The sequence below is a fragment of the Hyla sarda genome, chromosome 6, assembly GCF_029499605.1.
Source record: "Hyla sarda isolate aHylSar1 chromosome 6, aHylSar1.hap1, whole genome shotgun sequence".
In the NCBI taxonomy this organism is placed as follows: Eukaryota; Metazoa; Chordata; class Amphibia; order Anura; family Hylidae; genus Hyla; species Hyla sarda.
In genome coordinates this window covers 111,778,851-111,799,082 of record NC_079194.1, presented here as the reverse complement: position 1 = coordinate 111,799,082, position 20,232 = coordinate 111,778,851, and the positions used below count along the sequence as shown (strand labels likewise).

Here is a 20,232-nt window from a genome sequence, read left to right as displayed (position 1 = left end):
CAGGACACAAGGATGTCCCGGTTACCTTTTTGCGGCCCCACGTTAAACCTTAAAACCGCAGGGGCCATTGGGAGGTAGCGCACGCAGCGATGTCACTGACGTCCCGTGCGTGCGCCATAGAAACAGAGCAGCTAGGAGAAGGACACGCGCTTGGTAAGTCACCACCGCTCCTCCGGTCCTGTGACCTACTGCTATGGTCTATAGGCCATAGCAGTAGATCAGGACCGCTGTCCGAAGAAGCGGTGGTTGGAGCACTGAAGTGGCGCAGTACACAGACACAGCCTCCAGCCGTACACTGTATATGGCTGAAGGCTATATGTCTGTGGGGGCCACTGCCTACCAAAAGTGGAGTGGAACTATACTGCCAGTCTAATGTGGGGGAACTATACTACCTGCCTAATGTGGGGAACAACAACAACCTAATATGGGGGGGGGGGGGGAACTATAGGTTGGCAGTGTAGTTCCCCCCACATTAGGCTGGCAGTGTAGTTCCCCCCCACATTAGGCTGGCAGTTTAATGTGGGGGAACTATACTGCCAGCCTAATAAGGAGGGGGGGGGGGGGACTATGCTGCCTACTTAAAAAGGAGTACTCCACTGCCCCAGCGTTCTGGGGATTGTGATGTCACAGCTATGCCCCTTGTGACATCACACCATGTCCCCTCAATGCAAGTCTATGGGAGGGGGGTGTGTTGACCACTGCACGATACTCTGATAGTGCCCCTCCAGAGACTAGACTCTGGATCCGTCCCTGACTTCTACACCACCAAAACACCCATTAGTAATTTTCCTACCAACAGCAATGTATGTAGTTTTGTTCAAGAATGTGACAGAAAATGACCTTTTGTTTAAATTAAGTTTTTTTTTAAACATATTTAGGAATTTATTCTGGTCCCCAATGCGGTCCTATTCCTGGTTGCCTGGTGTCAAGATGTCAGACTGCAGCTCAGCTAATTGATGGCTGCATCGTTGTCCCACCACGGTCAGTTATAGGCTGAATAACAATGTTAGGTGTTGGGCCCTGGCACCAGGAAGAAGACCAGGGCTGCGCTCAATACATCACACTGTTGCATAGCCTAAGATTGGATGAGGAGGGACACCACTTCCTCCACCTTCCCCCCCCCAGTGATCTCTGTACAGGTCACAAAGCATGCCCAAAACACCCTACCAAAGAAATCAATGAGTCATCTCCAGTCTATTGTTTCCTATGGTCCATGTGGCTGTTGTAAAGTATAGCTCCAAATGCTAGTAAGAGGACCAAAAATATTAAAGGGGTATTTCAGCAACATACTTTTTTTCCTTTTGAGAGCATTCACTCCATTGGGTTATTAAAAAAAAAAAAAAAAAAAAAATGAAAAAAAAAAAAAAGCTAAATAAAAAAGGTAAGCACTTGACTGACTGCTTCCAGATCCCACAGCTCTCTCCTCCTATCCGATATCTGTTGCCCATGCAGGAAGTGACCACAGCTGTGTTCTGCCCAAGCCAGAGACTGGCTGAGAATGTACTGCATTTCCTGCAGGGTCAACACATCAGAGAAAGCAGACAGGAACAGAGAGCTGTGGGGACTGTATGCTGGCAGAACGGCAGCTGTGGGGGATTGGGGCAGATGAGTATGCTTTTAAGCATCCCCACTCACTGAAATAACCCTTTGAGTGAAACCATTACCATCGGAAAAAAATAAATGAATGAATAATAAAAAAAGCGACCATGTATCCTTATCTGGCCCTGATTAAAAAAATAAATAAATAGTTCACATACATACTCCTTACTCACAGCAGGGATATGTGGGGTCCATCTGGAGTACTGATCTGACCACTAACTCAAGGACTTGTTTTTGTAATTTGAGCTGACTTTTCCCATGAAAATTCCTTTTATTAGGTTAGTAATGCTCGTGTTTTTTTTTTTTGTCTTTTTATATGTTATGACTGCTTTGTGAAGGAAAGCAACAACTGCCAAGAAAAGATGAGTGGGTGGTAGTTACAGTTCATCCCTAGCTTAGAGTGGAGTTTCTCAACTCCAGTCCTCAAGGACTCCTTACAGGTCATGGTCTGAGGATATGTAGTATAAAGAACACTCTGCAAAACGCTAAGAAAATACCGAAAATGTGACATGATGGCGGCCTTGTGGACTGGGGTTCGGAAAGCCTGGTTTAGAACATAACTGACTCAAGAAGCTTGCCTGACAAGTCTCCCTTAGTAAATACCCTATTCACATGAATGGTTACACCCAGGTGTCTATTGATTCATACATTTCCTGACGGAACACTAAAAGAACAGCACAACACAGAGGAAACTAATGAACTTTAGTCATAGGGCTTCATCTCTATAATTCCATTTTACAGATACTCCAGTGGATCATCCAGCGTTCGTCAAGGGACTGTAAGTGTAATTAAAGGTAGTGTTCACCCAATGTCTGCTCACTCCTCAAGATGGATTGATAAGCCTTTTATAAGAACAAAGAGCTGTAACAGAGGAAGTGAATTATACAGAACAATTTTAATCTATCCACCTAACTTCATCCAAACTACTCTTACTTTGGGAAACAACATTTAATGGCGCCAGAAAACAAAATATGAGGATCTGAAATCTGGAGAAGCTATGATTATAACAGCATCCGAACTGTTTCTTAAGGAAGAAAGAAGGGAACGAATGTACAGACAAAAACCTAAGATATTGCTGCGGTAGATTCCCACTGTTAAATTGCCAAGCCAGACACCTAATTTTTCCAATTGTATGGAAATGTCATAGTAAGGATATTTCACTTGTGAGAGAAATGGTTGTATCCTGCAGTTATTGGAGATGCAGTTTTGATTTACAGCTCCAATTTTCCAAGTTACAGGGGGCTTCTAAGACACAAGCTGTTAAATAAGGTGTATACTAGAACGTCTATCCTACTCAATTACACAGGCAGACAGGTCTGCATCTTCCAAACATCAATCATATTGGAAATACAGAAATCCAATTGGAAAAACTGAATTTAAAAAGAAGAGGATGTTGGTAGGAGAAGGAAAGACTAATCTAGCCTTAGACCCAATGGTAGAGGTTTCCAGAAGAGCTTCACAACTGTCATATGATGCATTACAGAAAATAATAATAATAATGCTACATTGATGGACGTATGCTACATTATGGGGGGGGATTACACATTCTATTCCACACTGAATATGTATTCAAGTATGAATTACTCTGCATTCAAGTGTATTCCTCTTTACTATAACAATGGTTGATTAACGATTTTGAATCATGACTTGACAACCAGGTTTTTTTTTTTTTTTTTTTTTTTTTTTTTTTTTAAGCTGGATTGCGAAAATCCATGCACTGGATACTAAAGAAGCAAGGTTTGTTTTGGTTTTAACCCATATAATGCACACTTACTATCACTAATCCTACAGCACCACTTCTGGCACGCCTACATCTCTGCATTTCATTAGTTACCTGGTCATGTGATCACCAGGCTGACTCTCCAAACCTTCTAATGCTTAAATGGGTCAGCTGACAACAGAAAAAAAAACACCACACTTTGAATACAAAAGTGCATCTAACCTGCACAAAATGTAAACTGGCTCCAACCCACTAATTTCTCGGAGGAGCCAGAGGATCAATGGGAAATGTAAAAAGCTTAAGGGATCAACTTACACCTATCATTGAGCACAACTCATGCCGGTCACATCAGCTATAAGAGGTAAGCACAAGGTATACACGAGAACCTTGGCATTATGTGCTAATAATAGCCTATGCTAAACTATATAAGCAAGGGGGAAAAAAATGTAGGTACTGTCCACTGATGCCAAAGGGCATTTGACAGGTTACAATGGCCCTTTTTTGGAGAAAGCCATGACTCAATTGGGGTTAGGTTCTGAAAGGTTCTCAAGGATCTTGTCTTTTTATCCTAGCCTAACTGTATGTGTAAAGACAAATTGCCATTGATCTGTAAAGAGACTGTCCAGTATTAAAGAGGATATTCCCCATAAAGGCGATTTTAGTATGTACCTGGCATACAATAATGGGCATGCTTAGGAAGGATCTGCACTTGTCTTGGGGCTAAATGGCTATGTTGGGAGATTACCATAATACTGTGGCTAGCTTTCTGTGAACTAGATAACTCCATAACAGGAAATTTCTCTTTTACTAAAAATCCCATAATTCCACTTTTCTCCCTCCCACACATCAGCCACTCCACTTATTGAACCACAAACAAGCTGAATTCCATGCAAAAGCCAAGTGCTTTCTAATCAGGGTGCCTCCAGCTGTTGCAAATTCTCTGTGCTCACTCCACCCATTGAAGCAGAATAGGCTCCCTGGCATCACCTGACTAGTGAGCACGTGTCTCGGACGCACAGCATCCTGGGAATACCTGAGACAGGAGTCATTTGTATGTTGTTAAAAATGAACATCCAGAGCAAAAGATCACATAAGAATTGCGAGACCAACCATCAGAGACTGGTACAGACACTATATTATGAACTACACTAACTTTTTTTTTCAAAAATAGCACTGGTTGATATTCACAAGACAGCCACTACATTGATGATTTTTTTTTTTTTTTTTTTTTTACCTACTGATCAGTTTTCAGAATCTGCTGTCTAAATTCAGGTGATGTTCTTCTCTTTAGATGTTTTAGATTAATGAGGTGGAATCTGAGGCTCTAAATATAAATCTGTCCTCTGGCCTGAAGGCATGATTGGAATCTTCCTTTTCTTTCTGATGGTCAGTTTAAACATTGGCATATCTGCATATAAATCAGACATCAGATTCTGCAATATTCTACAGCAACAATTTTCCATCATTGTGGACTGGATTGGGGAATTGTACTATTTCATAGTTTGGTTGATAGGAGACAAAAATGATAACTGTTCTTCCACAGATACTTTACTTATTGCAAAGTTCCTCTTATTCTCCTTTCTCTCAGTTCTACATACTATGTATAGGAGAAGTGGAGATGCCACAGCTTGCAAAACTTGTTGGTGGACGGCGTCATTGGGAATTAAAAAGGTGGATGTCAGTGGAGCAGTTTCAGAGGCTCCCCTGGTATCATGGGGAGGGGTACAATAAGACCTCTCACGATAGGGACGACATGTTCTTTATAAGGACATGTGAAATGAAGGCATACCACTAATGATCTTTCCATGTAATGGAGAAGAGCTGGATATTTTAGAGAACTTTATTTCTGAGGCTCCTCTAATCCAGAGAGATAAACTTAGGATGGTAATGTGCCCTCTCAGAATATGGTAAGTGACTACATTTCGGCACTACACTTTTAAGTTACCAGCAATGTGTGCGACACACAAAAAATGGGCAAAGCTTAAAGATATTTGCAACAGAAAAAAAAAAAAGAGTCACTTTAAATTTTTTCTTTCATAAAGGGTATATTGAGTTCTGATCCACCACCTTTTTTCAGAGCATAAAGGCAACCCGGACGACTGTCTGGGCATGCTGGGATTTGTAGTTTTGCAACAGCTGGAGGGCCACAGTTTGGACACCACTAAATTAGAGTGATAAGCAGTCCATTACTGCCCCGCAGACAGGCATGAGCAATTACAGTTGAGCCTCTGCAGTTACACAATGCCGGGTCTATGGGGATTCTGTTAGCCAAGTATACTTCTCCTAAATTGCTAGGCTGCTGAAAATCAGTCAAATGTCAAGTGTTTTATTTTTAGAAGCAGCTGTTCCCCGGTTGTTCCAGCTGCCCGAAATATGCATGTGTGAGCATCTCTACACCAGGTCAACATATTTCCCTCTTACATCACCATATTGCATGGAGGTTATTAGCTGCAAATTAACCTTAGAAATATTATGCACATGGGGCAGTCTTCTAGTTGTTATATTCTTGTACATAGGGACAATCTTAAAAAAAAAAAAAAAAAAAAAAAAGTTATATTCTTGTAAATAAGCATTATAGTAGTTATATTTTTGTATGTGGTGGAAGTATTATAGTAGTTTTATACAGTCTTTGCCGTAAACGACACCCCTGAAATTTTTCAAGAAGAGGACGTATTTCTCACAGAAAAGGATTGCAGTAACACATGTTTTGCTATACACATGTTTATTCCCTTTGTGTGTATAGGAACTAAACCAAAAGAGGAGAAAAAAAAAAGCAAATTGGACATAATGTCATACTAAACTCCCAAAAAAATGTGCTGGACAAAATTATTGGCACCCTTAATGTAATATTTGGTTGCACACCCTTTGGAAAAAATAACTGAAATCAGTTGCTTCCTATAACCATCAATAAGCTTCTTACACCTCTCAGCCGGAATGTTGGACCACTTCCTTTTCAAGCTGCTCCAGGTCTCTCTTATTGGAAGGCGCCTTTTTACAACAGCAATTTTAAGATCTCTCCACAGGTGTTCAATGGGATTTAGATCTGGACTCATTGCTGTCACTTCAGAACTCTCCAGCGCTTTGTTACCATCCATTTCTGGGTTCTTTTTTTTTTACGGATGTTTGGGGTCATTGTTCTGCTGGAAGACCCAAGATCTCGGCTTCAAACCCAGCTTTCTGACACTGGGCTGTACAGTGCGACCCAAAATCCATTAGGTAATCCTCAGATTTCATGATGCCTTGCATACATTCAAGGCACCCAGTGCCAGAGGCAGCAACACAACCCCAAAACATCATTGAACCGCCACCATATTTCACTGTAGGTACTGTGTTCTTTTCTTTGTAGGCCTCATTCCATTTTTGGTAAACCGTAGAATGATGTGATTTACCAAAAAATCTCTATCTTGGTCTCATCTGTCCACAAGACATTTTCCCAGAAAGATTTTAGCTTACTTAAGCTTACTTTGGCAAAATGTAGTCTTGCTTTTTTTCATGTCTCTGTGTCAGCAGTGGGGTCCTCCTGGGTCTCCTGCCATAGCGTTTCATTTCATATAAATTGCGACTGATATTCAAGCTATCCTGGTTCAGGGAGCAGCAGTGTCAGCACGAACTATCTTTGGAACTTGTTTGGGGCTGCTTATCCACCATCCAGACTATCCTGCATTGACACTCTTCATCAATTTGTTTCTCTTCCGTCCACACCCAGGGAGATTAGCTACAATGCCATGGGTTGCAAACCTCTTGAAAATGTTGCACACTGTGGCCAAAGGCAAATCTAGATAACCTTGAGATTGTTGATATTTTTCCACAATTTTGGTTCCCAATTCCTTAGACCGTTCTCTTCTCTTCTTTCTGTTGCCCATTTTTAGTGTGGCACACACAGACAACAATGAAAAGACTAAGTGAACTTCTCTCCTTTTTATCTTCTTTCAGGTGTGATTTTTATATTGCCCACATCTGTTACTTGCCCCAGGTGAGTTTAAAGGAGCATCACATGCTTGAAACATTCTTATTTTTCCACAATTTTGAAAGGGTGCCAGTAATTTTGTCCAGCCCATTTCTGGAATTTGGTGTGACATTATGTCCAATTTGCTTTTTTCCTCCCTTTTGTGGCTTAGTTCCAATACACACAAAGGGAACAAACATGTGTATAGCAAAACATGTGTTACTGCAATCCTTTTCTGTGAGAAATACTTCATTTTCTTGAACAAATTCAGGGGTGCCAACATTTACGGCCATGACTGTACATATACATAGGGATCAGTATTGTATTAGTTATATTCCTATACATAGAGATCAAAATGATTCAACCCCGTTTGGACATAAGTGTTATTTGCCAAATTTACATTAAACTGTCTGGAAAAAATAAATAAACTAAAAAAACCTGTAAATACTCTTTTGCTGCTATGTTCTGCTGCAAATGTGATGCTTTGCTACAGAGAAAAAAATATTTAGTGATTCTCACAGCAACCAATCACAGCTCAGCTTTCACTTTACCAGAGCTCGTTAGTTGAGCTGTGATTGGTTGTTGTGGAAAAAAAAAAAAAAAAAAATGATTAGTCAATTTTCTCACACACTTTGATACGGCTGGCTCTACCCACCTTCTTTAAATACCAACTATTTTCCATGGAGCTTAAAAGGGTATCCGCCCCTAGACATCTTATCCACTATCCAAAGGATAGGGGATAAGATGTCAGATCACGGGGGTCCCGCCGCTGGGGACCTCCGGGATCTCGGCTGCAGCACCCACCTGTTGCGGCTTCCGGAAACGCTGGAGGCTTCGGCTCCCGACCACGGTGACGTGAGATCGTGACATCACAACTCCGCCCCCGTGTGACGTCACGCCCCCTCCCATAGACTTGCCTTGAGGGGGCGGGGCATGACGTCACACGGGGGCAGAGTCGAGACATCACGATCTCCCGTCACCGTGGTCGTGAGGCGTTCGGATGAGCGCCTCCAGCGGTGCCGGAAGCCGCAACAGATGGGTGCTGTAGCAGAGATCCCGGGGGTCCCCAGCGGCAAGACCCCCGCGATCTGACATCTTATCCTTTGGATAGGGGATAAGATGTCTAGGGGCGGAGTACCCCTTTAAAGGAGAACTCCAGAACATAAAAATTGTCCCCCATAGTGCAGGCAGTAAAAAAATAAAGATGTACATACCTTCCTTCCGCTCCCCCGGGGGCCTCCGGTAACCGGCTCCGGTCTCCGCCGCGATCCACTTCCTGGTTGCCGGTGGTTGTATGAGTCATACTGCGCTCAGCCAATCACCGGCCGCAGTGAAGTCCCGACTCGGCCAACGATAGGCTCAGCGGCAGCGTGATGTTTTTGGCCGCAGGTGCCGGTGTAGTGAATAATTGTGTGTCCTGAAGCGCTCTCACACTACCGCTCAGCCTATCGCCAGCTGAGTCGGACTTCGCTGCGGCTGGTGATTGGCTGAGCACAGTAGGACTCATCCGACCACCAGGGAGTGGATCACGGCGGAGACCGGAGCCGGTTACCGGAGGCCCAGGGGGAGCGGAGGAAGGTATGTACATCTTTATTTTTTTTTTACTGCCGGCAGTAGGGGTACTCCACTGGAAAGCATTTTTTTTTTATATCAACTGGTGCCAGAAAGTTAAACAGATTTGTAAATTACTTCTATTAAAATATCTTAATCCTTCCAGGAGTTATCAGCTGCTGTTATGATCCACAGGAAGTTCTTTTCTTTTTTAATTTCCTTACTGCCTGACCAAAGTGCTCTCTGCTGACACCTCTGTCCATTTTAGGGACTGTCCAGAGTAGGAGCAAATCCCCATAGAAAACCTATCCTGCTCTGGACAGTTCCTAAAATGGGCAGAGGTGTCCACAGAGAGCACTGTGGTCAGGCAGAAAGAAAGTTCAAAAAGAAAAGAACTTCCTGTGGATCAAGCTCCGGAAGGGTTTGTATGCACTGAGCTTGATTGAAAGCTGCAAAGAGCCTCACTGAAAGCAGCACAAAGCCTGAGGTATTTTATTAATCACAGCACTGTGACAATGTGAGGGCAGAAGTGGTCCCCCAGCAGGCTTCAGTGAGGTCATGCCTGCTGGGAAGTGCCCACTTTCTCCTGCTGGGAGATTGCACTATGTGAGCAGGAATAAAAAAAAAAAAAAAAAAAAAAAGGATGATACAGAGATTTTTAAAGCTCTGACATTTTTTTAGGGTGAGAGGAGTGTTAGGAGTAGTTAGAGAACAACTCCTGATTTTAGAAAATTTATTTGGTGACCGGTACCTTTTAAGGGTTTTTTGACCACTTGTCTCCTCAGAGAGGAAGCTTTCACTGCCTGCTACCAAATCCTTCTCCCATGTCTAGGAAGTGTAGACAGTGTTTAATTTTGAACTTGCGAAACATAGTCTGCTGTATCTTTAGGATAATTCAGTGCCTTTTTTATCTTGTGTGTTTTATTTTTTTTGCTTGTTTGTGCAAGGCAACAATCTATTTTCTTAACTTCATCATATGTCTAACAAATCTTCAAATGTCAGTTACCAAAGCCCTACCCAGTCCAGGCATTTGAGGGGTTCTATCTCCAGCACACCTAAAAGCAACTAATGAAGAGGTAGTTCAGTATCAGATTTTTTTTATTTATATAAATGTATGTAATTAAAGATATATAATAAGACATACAACTTACTAAGGCCCCTTTCACATTATAAAATACTTCCATCATGAACACCCGTTAGGAAATCGGCAGTTATATGGCCGGTACAAAATCCCTAATGGCCGTTCGAAAATCCCATTATAGACTATAGTGGGATTTTTCAAATAGCCGTTTTAACCAGTTATCGCCCATTATTAATAACGGGCGTTATTTTGTGACAGGCGAATGAACGGGAGAAATAGTGCATGCACTACCATCGCCCATCACAAAATAACTCAACACCAAATGAATACAATGATACAGCAGTTCTGCAGACTGGTTTGCTCTTTGGAGCAATGCTCTGCGTGGAAAACTGGCTGGAGTGCTGTGAAAGAGCTGTGATAAACAGCTGGGGGAAAACACTACATTCTGGGAATTTGGGAATTTTAGTACTGAGAAACTACTTAACTTCGTAATGTATGGCTATATTTTAAGGCTTAAAATTATATACTGTTTGAAAGTTTCAAGACATTTTGTGCCTGTAAAACAGACAATTTTTCTGTCTTTGCTTGTCAGCCAAAAAACAAGAAATACAAAATGAGACTATTTTGGTAAATTTAAGGCCCATAAAAAGTCCCTTGCACTTTTAGGGAATCTATTGAAATTTCAATTTCAAAATGCTGACACTATTAGACCGCTGTTAGGAGATGGAGACATGGTACATTTCATATACTTTATATGGCAGTGCTTCTGTATTGCAGAAAAATAGTTTTATTCTCCAGTGCAAAAAGTCAGAGGTGATTCCAAGTTCATGAAGTGCTGAGGCACAGAAGCCTCTTATCTACCCCTCCCATCCCTATCCTTGCATGACTGACAGTGAGCTTGAAGCAAAGCCCTGTTTCCAGATCTCGTCCCTGCAATGTGCATAGAAACTGTGCACAAGTGTGAGGTTTGAAAATAGGGTTCAACTTCTGTCAATCACGCAGGGACAGGGATAGAGGAGGAGGGGGGAGGGGTGCAAGGAGGGGTTCCATCCCTCAGAATATATACAGTCATGGCCGTAAATGTTGGCACCCCTTAAATTTTTCAAGAAAATGAAGTATTTCTCACAGCATGTTTTGCTATACATACATGTTCATTCCCTTTGCGTGTATTTGAACTAAACCAAAAAAAGGAGGAAAAAAAAGAAGCTAATTGGACATAATGTCACACCAAACTCCAAAAATGGTCTGGACAAAATTATTGGCACCCTTAACTTAATATTTGGTTGCACACCCTTTGGAAAAAATTACTGAAATCAGTTGCTTCCTATAACCATCAATAAGCTTCTTACACCTCTCAGACGAAATGTTGGACCACTCTTCCTTTGCAAACTGCTCCAGGTCTCTCTTATTGGAAGGCGCCTTTTCCCAGCAGCAATTTTAAGATCTCTCCACAGGTGTTCAATGGGATTTAGATCTGGACTCCTTGCTGGCCACTTCAGAACTCTCCAGTGCTTTGTTGCCAACCATTTCTGGATGCTTTTTGATGTATGTTTGGGGTCATTGTCCTGCTGGAAGAACCAAGATCTCGGACGCAAACCCAGCTTTCTGACACTGGGCTAAACGGTGCCAAAATCCATTGGTAATCCTCAAATTTCATAATGCCTTGCACACATTCAAGGCACCCAGTGCCAGAGGCAGCAAAACAACCCCAAAACATCATTGAATTGCCATCATATTTCACTGTAGGTACTGGGTTCTTTTCATTGTAGGCCTCATTCAGTTTTCTGTAAACAGTAGAATGATGTGCTTTACCAAAAATCTCTATCTTGGTCTCATCTGTCCACATGACATTTTTCCCAGAAGGATTTTGGCTTACTCAAGATCATTTTGGCAAAATGTAGTGTTGTTTTTTATGTCTCTATGTCAGCAGTGGGGTCCTCTTGGGTCTCCTTCCACTGCATTACATTTCATTTAAATGTCAACAGACAGGGAGCATCGGTGTCAGCGCGAACTGCGCCTGCAGGACAGCTTGAATATCTTTGGAACTTGTTTGGAGCTGCTTATCCACCATCCGGACTATCCTGTGTTGACACCTTTCATCAATTTTTCTCTTCCGTACACGCCCAGGGAGATTAGCTACAGTGCCATGGGTTGCAAACTATTTTGATTCTCAAGTCTTCTCCTCTTTCTGTTGTCCATGCTTAGTGTGGCACACACAGACACACAATGCAAAGACTAAGTGAGCTTTTCTCCTTTTTATCTACCTTCAGTTGTGATTTTTACATTGCCCACACTTGTTACTTGCCCCAGGTGAGTTTAAAGGAACATCACATGCTTGAAACAATCTTATTCACCCACAATTTTCAAAGGGTGACAATTTTGTCCAGCCCATTTTTTGGAGTTTGGTGTGACATTATGTCCAATTTGCTTTTTTCCTCCCTTTTTTGGTTTAGTTCCAATACACACAAAGGAGATAAACATGCGTATAGCAAAACATGTGTTACTTCAATCCTTTTCTGTGAGAAATACTTCATTTTCATGAACAATTTCAGGGGTGCCAACATTTACGGCCATGACTGTATATGAAATTGTGGTGTTCCCTCACTGTTCTGTTTTTAATATGTCCATCGTGTTGCATTTTTTTTTGGGCCTAGCTGTTTTGTGTATAAGGAGTTTTCAATAAGATAGTCATGTGATTTTCATACAACATGTAACTTTTTTTTTGTAGGTCTTTATGGGTTATCGGTTTTACCTGACCATGGTTTTAAATTATATTCATTTGGTGTTTAGTCATAGTTAGATAGGCTTCACATTTTATATTAGTTGTGTTTAGCTGTTTTTTTTTAACCACTAAAGTTTGTAAATATTGCAAATAAAACTAAATTAAAATGGTGGGGTGATCAATTTTGATTGCAACTGAATATTTCGACACATAGGGAGCAGTATAAAAAGGAGTTCTATTCTGGTACACAAGGGGCAGTATTATATTTATTAATTTTTTCTACATAAAGGCAGAGTGTATAGGAGAAACAGTATAGTTGCTATTAGGGATGAACCAAAGGGGAAATTTTGGTCCAAAACCAAAACTTTTGGCTGTGCTTGGCCAAAAAACGAAACTGCAATGCCTCGGCCACTTTAATTTTTAATATAGTTTTTGTTACATTTTATTACTTTTTTGGGGGGATGTGATGTGACCAAAATCAGCAATGTTTGCGTAATTTTTTTTTTGTGTTCAAGCCATTCACACGGCAGGATCACATGGCGATACCAAATACTGTATGTTTGTTTATTCTTATTTTTTTATATGGAAAATGCGAAAAGCAGGGCGATTTAAACTTTTATGGAAGGGTGTTAATGGAGGTTTTTTTTTAAACTTTTATTTAACTTTACACTTTATTAGTCCCCTTAGGGGACTTTTAGGTGGAATCATTAAATTCCTCATACAGATCAATGAAGTTTCATAGAACCCCATTGATCTGTGTGCTCATTTGGTTGAGCCTGCTTAGCCAGGCTCAAATCATATGAAGACTCACGGACCCCAGGGATGCAGAGGTAAGCCCTCTGGCTACCTCCACAGTGGATCACACACCCCCTCCAACGATCCACCCCACTGGACCACCAGGGAGTGTTTACAGCACCCTTTAGACGCCGCTGTCAGCTTTGACAGTGGCGATCTAAAGGGTTAAAAGCCAGCCATGGCGTGTTGCAATTAGCTGCGGCCCCCTGCTACAAGAATCAGCAGTGGGCCATCAGGTACTGCCAAAAGTGGCAACCAGTCAAATTACTGACATCTCATGTTATGATGAGGACCCGAACCCGATGACGTTCATGTATGTCATGGGTCGGGAAAGGGTTCGGCCACGGCCACCGAAATTAATCGGGGGAAAATTCATTTAGCCGGAAATGCCGGCATTTTCGGCCGATAATTTCGGTGCATCCCTAGTGGCTATAGTTTTTTTTTTTTTTTGGTGTAGTACTGAATTTGCCGTCACTTACTGTATTGCCATTGGGAATGGGAGTAGGATAATGAAGACTCCATGTAATTAATAAATTATTGATCCAACAATACCAAGAGGATATTCTAATGGAAAAAAAGATACCTCCATATATAACTTCTTTTAGCTGTCCTTACAAATGTACTACTGATTGCTTATTGAGGAGGTCTAACCAGAACCAAATTTTCATCATTCATTCATTTACACCAGGCCCTTGCACTGAGGGTCTGGAATAGCTGGTGAGTTCTGGAAAGTTTAAAGAATCATGGGAAGAATTAGTACAATAATAGAGGTTTATAAGCAGTTAATTCCAAGTAATAATTAAAAGAAAACTTGGTAAACTGTATACAAAAAATGATTATTGTTACATCATTGTGCATTAGGTAAAATCCTGAGAATCCCATTTACCTATTGGGATTTCTCATAACCGCCAGAAGCTCATCCAATGGTGTCTGCAGCATTCAGATCATCAATACTTGGAGTTTAAGAACCAATGAGTAACTTAAGTAAAGTTCTTATGTAGTGAATATCTCTAATGCAATCTCAAGAGATCTGCAGCCCTTCACAATTTTATACTTTGGGCAATATAACAGTCAGAAAGCTCATTCACTGGGGTGAAGAGCAGCTGACACAGGATCCACTTACAGGCCACTGCTAGGTTTCTCATCTGGGAAGCTGAAGGGGAGGAAGGTACCGGCACTGAGGATACCATGGTCATGAACACTCCCACCCTCCGATACCATCTGCCAGCTGCCATAGTCTGTAGAGACGGAAGATCCAGGAAGGGAATGGTCCGCTGATCTGAGGCGAAGAGAAAGAAAGGGAAGACCGTAGGATGAGTGTCTTCTACTAAAAACAGAATCAAACTGTCCCGTCCCCTTTAAGTCTCCAGAGAAGCGGTGTGCAGAAGCTCTTGTCACTCTGCATCAGTGAAGAGAACTGCAGACAAAGCTGTCCACCAGGAGGAAACTGGAGAGACGTGGGGCCGAGGAACTGCTCTCTCGAGGAGATGGTCAACGGTTCTCTTGTAATGCGGAGCTACTGCAAAGCCAAGGTGCATGCAGAAACCATCACACAAAGCGTGAAAAAAATTTGTGGTCTCCATATTAATAGAAATCCAGACCAACAGCCATAAGCAAGCTACTGAATACAATACAAAAGTTGCAAATAGGACTTTGGAGAAATAAAAAAAATAAAAAAAGACACACCACTGCCCAAGAAGTGAAGATTTAGAAAAGAAATCTTTAGACAAGACGTCAGGGTCATGATTAGTTGAGAATTAGGATTTTTACATTCAAGGCAAATTATTCATTGGGTTTGCACAATAATTAAAAATAGCACAATGCACAATATAAAGTGGTATTACTGTAAATGTACTTTTTTTTGCATAAAAACAAACCATTTTTTTTCTTTAAGTGGGCCCAATTGGAGGTTTAAGGGGCAGTCTAAAGAAGAAACCCCCTTTTAGGTTAGTGCTTGCAGCTGATCATTTGGGGTTGATGAGGCCAGACCCCATTGATCAGCTCCTATTGCAGATTGAAGCCCCATCCGGCAATGCATTTCTCTAGCAGTGGCCACTACAGGTGAACTGTACAATTACATGAGTCATTCAAGGCCAGATGTGGTAAGGAAGCTCCATGTCAATAGTTCACTACTCTGGCGCATAGGAGATTGTCCCTATAAAAGGCACAAAGAATGCTTGCCTATAAGTGAATTGCTGGCAATAACTGCATTGATGGGCCCCTGCTGAACCAAGTGGGATCACTTTTTTGTTCTTCTTACCAGAGTAATATGCAGAAAGATATTTCGACTGTCATAGTAATGCACCAAGTTTGCATACATTTAACTAGTATTTGCCATCTCTAAACAAAAGTAACGGCTTGGGAAGTAACAAAAATCCTGAAGACAAACTGTTGCCTCTTGTACAGTTAATAGGTTGGCCTAAAGACGACAAGTGTTACATTACATTCCTTTTCATATAATATATACCCACAAGGTAGTTGAAATGTAACGATACAATATATAACAGTCTATAAACTACATAAAATGTACAATGTCTTATACAAAATATGTTGTATTGTAACATAAATTTTCCATAAAGATTGTGCTTTAGTAACACACATGCATTAGTCCCTACATGCTGAGAAGGACCAAGTCAAGTCAAGTGCAAAGTGGAAAAAGCCAAGGTCAGCATTGATAGTTGCAGCAAACCAAACTGTTCTGTTACGGTATGTACTTTCCTTAAGAACACCTATTAGGTATGTTTACATAACCACCAATGACTTCAGCAAAGAGGTGACTGAACATAACCCCACCAAACTGAGAACCAAGAACCCCAACTGATGTGATCAAGACTACGACATGTCAGAAGATACTTAGACCTCTTTGAAGTATATTACCATGAAAAAAGCTAACCTGCAAATTGTGTGATGGTTTCTATATGTGTATACTTTATATCTCCTCCCCTCACAGCATGTAATCTGAAAGTAACCCAAACCTTCAACCCCCTCCTCTGTCTACTATTTACTTTAGTATGTATTACTCTGGTTGCTGGAAGTTTAAAAATATGTGAATTTCTCTAATAAAATAGATTACAAAGTGTTATATACACACACAGTACTACTGATAAACTACTGATAAAAATGATATATACTACATTGCATATACACACGACATAGGTGCCAGCAACACATGTAGTTTTATACAACAATAAAAAGAAATAAAAATTAAATACACATTTCATAAATCCACACAATATCAGGACAATCCATTTCTTTAGCTGTATGTAACTGAGCAGATCTACACTTTAGCATTATTTTCCTGTGGGCCAGAAAAATCAACACACCACTATAAAATGAGGTCAGCCTTCAGAGGTCTCCATTCAAATCAATGTAATCTGGAATAGGGAATGTGTAAGCTGCAGCCAGGGCTTCAGAACCCACCGCACCTGCTATTACTAAAACACATGCCAACTTGCTGCATTCTCTCCGCTCATGCTCCAGTATTGCCACTGGGGAATGGAGCGCAGTGTTGTGTTAGCTAGAAATGCAAAGAGTAACTAGCCGTAAAATCAAGCTTCGGTGTCCGATAGCTGCAGGGTCAGACTTGCTTCAATCAGACTGTCGTATAAGCCACTTACTACCAGCATAGTATGAACATGTGCTCAAGTAATGATGGGTTATGTAAACAGATTACAGCCAACGTCCTGTAGAGGAGGAAGGATTGTAAAACAAAAATCTGTGGAAAATCTAAACATGTGGAACTTGGGGGTTCAAGCACAAGGTTGGAGTAAAAATCTGCCCACAGAAATGGGAAACCTTTTTTTCTAAATAATTTTAGCTCTGGCTGCTGTAAATAAATAAAAAATTAAATTAAATTAAAATAAATAAATACTCGCTTTTCCCATTTACCCATCAACACCACTCATGCAGCCCGGTCTTGCTGTGAAACACTTCCTGGGGGTGGCATAAGGAACTGCCCACTTAGCCAATCAGCGGCTCCAGCAGTATCCCACCTCACCCACTGATTAGAAGAGTGGGCAATTTCTCATGCTGACCCCAGGGAGATTGGGCTCTATAAGGACAGCAGCAGCGGGGAAGCTGAGCATAGATTTTTTTTCTATTTAACAGCAGGCTAAGCAGAATAGGAAAAAATACTCCATGGAATACTCATTTAAACTCTCAGACGAGAGAAAAATGGCCCCAAAAAAATGCAGAATAAAACTACATTCACAAGTAAATATTTATGTTGTTTGCTACAGGAAACAGTTAACAAGCTGATCAGACACGACCCTAACAAGTTAACCTACCTCCTATAATGAAATGAGCATTTAGTTATAAAATCATAAATATAGGCATTCCAATCACCAGATATATCAATGCACATAACAGCCATATAGAATGTAGATAGTGATGTGTTAGGCTGGCTTCACACCACGATTTGACCTTCCGATGCACAGATACGATTTTGTAAGCTCAAATTGTCTGAAATCGTATCTGTGCAAGGCCAAGTACTGACAGATACGGAGCCATTAACTATTATGGGGCTGCGGAGCCGATCGTAGTCTGCTAGTAACTACAATCTGGTCCTTTTCTCAGCATGTCCGATTTTTGACACACAGACTGAAAATCGTGGCAGACCACAATTTTCAGTCTGTGTCAAAAATCGGACATGATGAGAAAAGGACCAGATTGTAGTTACTAGCAGACTACGATCGGGTCCGCAGCCCCATAATAGTTAATGGCTCCATATCTGTCAGTACCTGGCCCTGCACAGATACGATTTCAAACAATTTGAGCTTACAAAATCCTATCTGTGCCGCGGACACTCAAATGGTGGTGTGAAGCCAGCCTTAGAGGATTTAGATTCAAACGTGGTCTCCATGACAACATAACACCTGACAAAAATTAAAGGGGTATTCCAGGCAAAACCTTTTTTTATATATATCAACTGGCTCCGGAAAGTTAAACAGATTTGTATATTACTTCTATTAAAAAAATCTTAATCCTTCCAATAGTTATTAGCTTCTGAAGTTTTCTGTCCAACTGCTCAATGATGATGTCACGTCCTGGGAGCTGTGCATGATGGGAGAATATCCCCATAGGAACTGCACAGCTCCCGGGACGTGAGTCATCAGAGAGCAGTTAGACAGAAAACAACAACTCAACTTCAGAAGCTAATAACTATTGGAAGGATTGAGATTTTTTAATAGAATTAATTTACAAATCTGTTTAACTTTCCGGAGCCAGTTGATATATATAAAAAAAAGTTTTGGCCTGGAATACCCCTTTAAGAAGCAAAAGATTCTCTCAGTAGTGCAGCCTTAGGCTTAGGGCCTGTAACTTGCTATCATATCTCAACCTAGATATTAGAAAAAAATAAAAATAAAAAGTCGAGATTTCTAATTTTAATGTACACTGAAAGGGTTTTATGATCTCTCACTAGGTCTCTTGAGTAAATTTTCTTAGATCAGTGGTGCTCCAGATACATAGAAAGGAGTTGTATTGAGAGCAATGACATGAGAGAGAAGATGTACAGCATCCCAAGAATAAATTACTGTATAGGTAGGGACATGATTGAATTAGGGATCTCTGAACCCAATGATGGACAAGGATTTCTTAGGTTTATATTAGCAGCAGTGTGGGAATATTAAGTGAGCAAGACATCATTTCTTCACACCACCGAACATTCACATTCTGTACATACCTCAATATAAAATATGGTGCTCTCACACTTCAAGAACATACAACTATATCCCCAATAGGTAAGATAAGCGGTCAGACCCTCTGCCATCTGAAACTTATCCCCTATCCCAGTGTTTCCCCAACCAGGGTGCCTCCAGATTATTTAAAACTACAACTCCCAGCATGCCTGGACAGCCTTTGGCTGTCCAGGCATTCTGGGAGTTGTAGTTTTTCAACACCTGGAGGCACCCTGGTTGGGAAACACTGATCTATCCTAAGGATAGGGGATAAGTTTTCCTATTCCGGAGTACTCCTTTAACCCCTTAAGGACAAAGCCCATTTTGACCTTAAAAAGGACCAGGCCAATTTTATCTTTGCATTTTCGCTTTTTATCCTCCTCGCCTTCTAAAATCCATAACTCTTATATTTCCATAAAATGTACAACGAATCAAAAAAATATTTTTTAGTGAGGAAATTTAAATGAAAACCCCAATTTTGCTAATTTTGGAGGGTTTAGTTTGCACACTGTACACTTTACGGTAAAAATTACATGTTTTCTTTATTCTGTGGATCAATACAATTAAAATGATACCCATCTTTATATACTTTTCTATTATGGCTTTTAAAAAATATCCAAATTATTTTTTTTTTTATGTATAAAATCGCCCCCTATTTTGACCACCTATAACTTTCATTTTTAAGGGCTGTATGAGGGCTCAGTTTTTGCACCATGACCTGTAGTTTTATGCTTTTTAGGGGTAAAATGGGGAAAAGAGGTGGTTTAAAATGTTATTGTGAGGGGGGGCTTCACAATTTTTTTTACTTATATTTACAATTTATTTCCCCATAGAGGACTATTCAAGGCAATCATTAGATTGCCAACACTGTTCAGTGCTATGCATATGCATAGCACTTATCAGTATTATCGGCAATCTTCTGCTCTGGTCTGCTGGAAGGCAGATCAGTGCAGAAGACCCCGGGAAGGCAACGGAGGCAGGTAAGGGAGCCTCCGTCCGCCATATTAGCTGATCTGATCCCCGCGGCAGTGCCCTGCGGGCGTTCAGATCAGCGATTACAAGTGCCGCACTGCTGCAGATGCCGTGATCTGTATTGATCACAGCATCTGAGTGGTTAATTGCAGATATCGGCGTAATCGC

At 41.0% G+C, this 20,232-nt stretch overlaps 1 protein-coding gene across 5 annotated transcripts in view; it reads right to left on the bottom strand.

The window, feature by feature from the left end:
* MTMR14 (myotubularin related protein 14) overlaps positions 1-20,232 on the bottom strand; it is an 88,795-nt gene that overhangs the window by 3,374 nt on the left and 65,189 nt on the right. For 3 of the 5 annotated variants that reach the window (XM_056524685.1, XM_056524684.1, XM_056524689.1), the window contains exon 18: positions 14,538-14,693. The exons of the other annotated variants lie outside the window; for them this stretch is intronic. In XM_056524685.1, the coding sequence (XP_056380660.1) occupies positions 14,538-14,693 (156 nt within the window). The remainder of the gene's footprint in view (positions 1-14,537; positions 14,694-20,232) is intronic. 5 annotated transcript variants of the gene reach the window in all.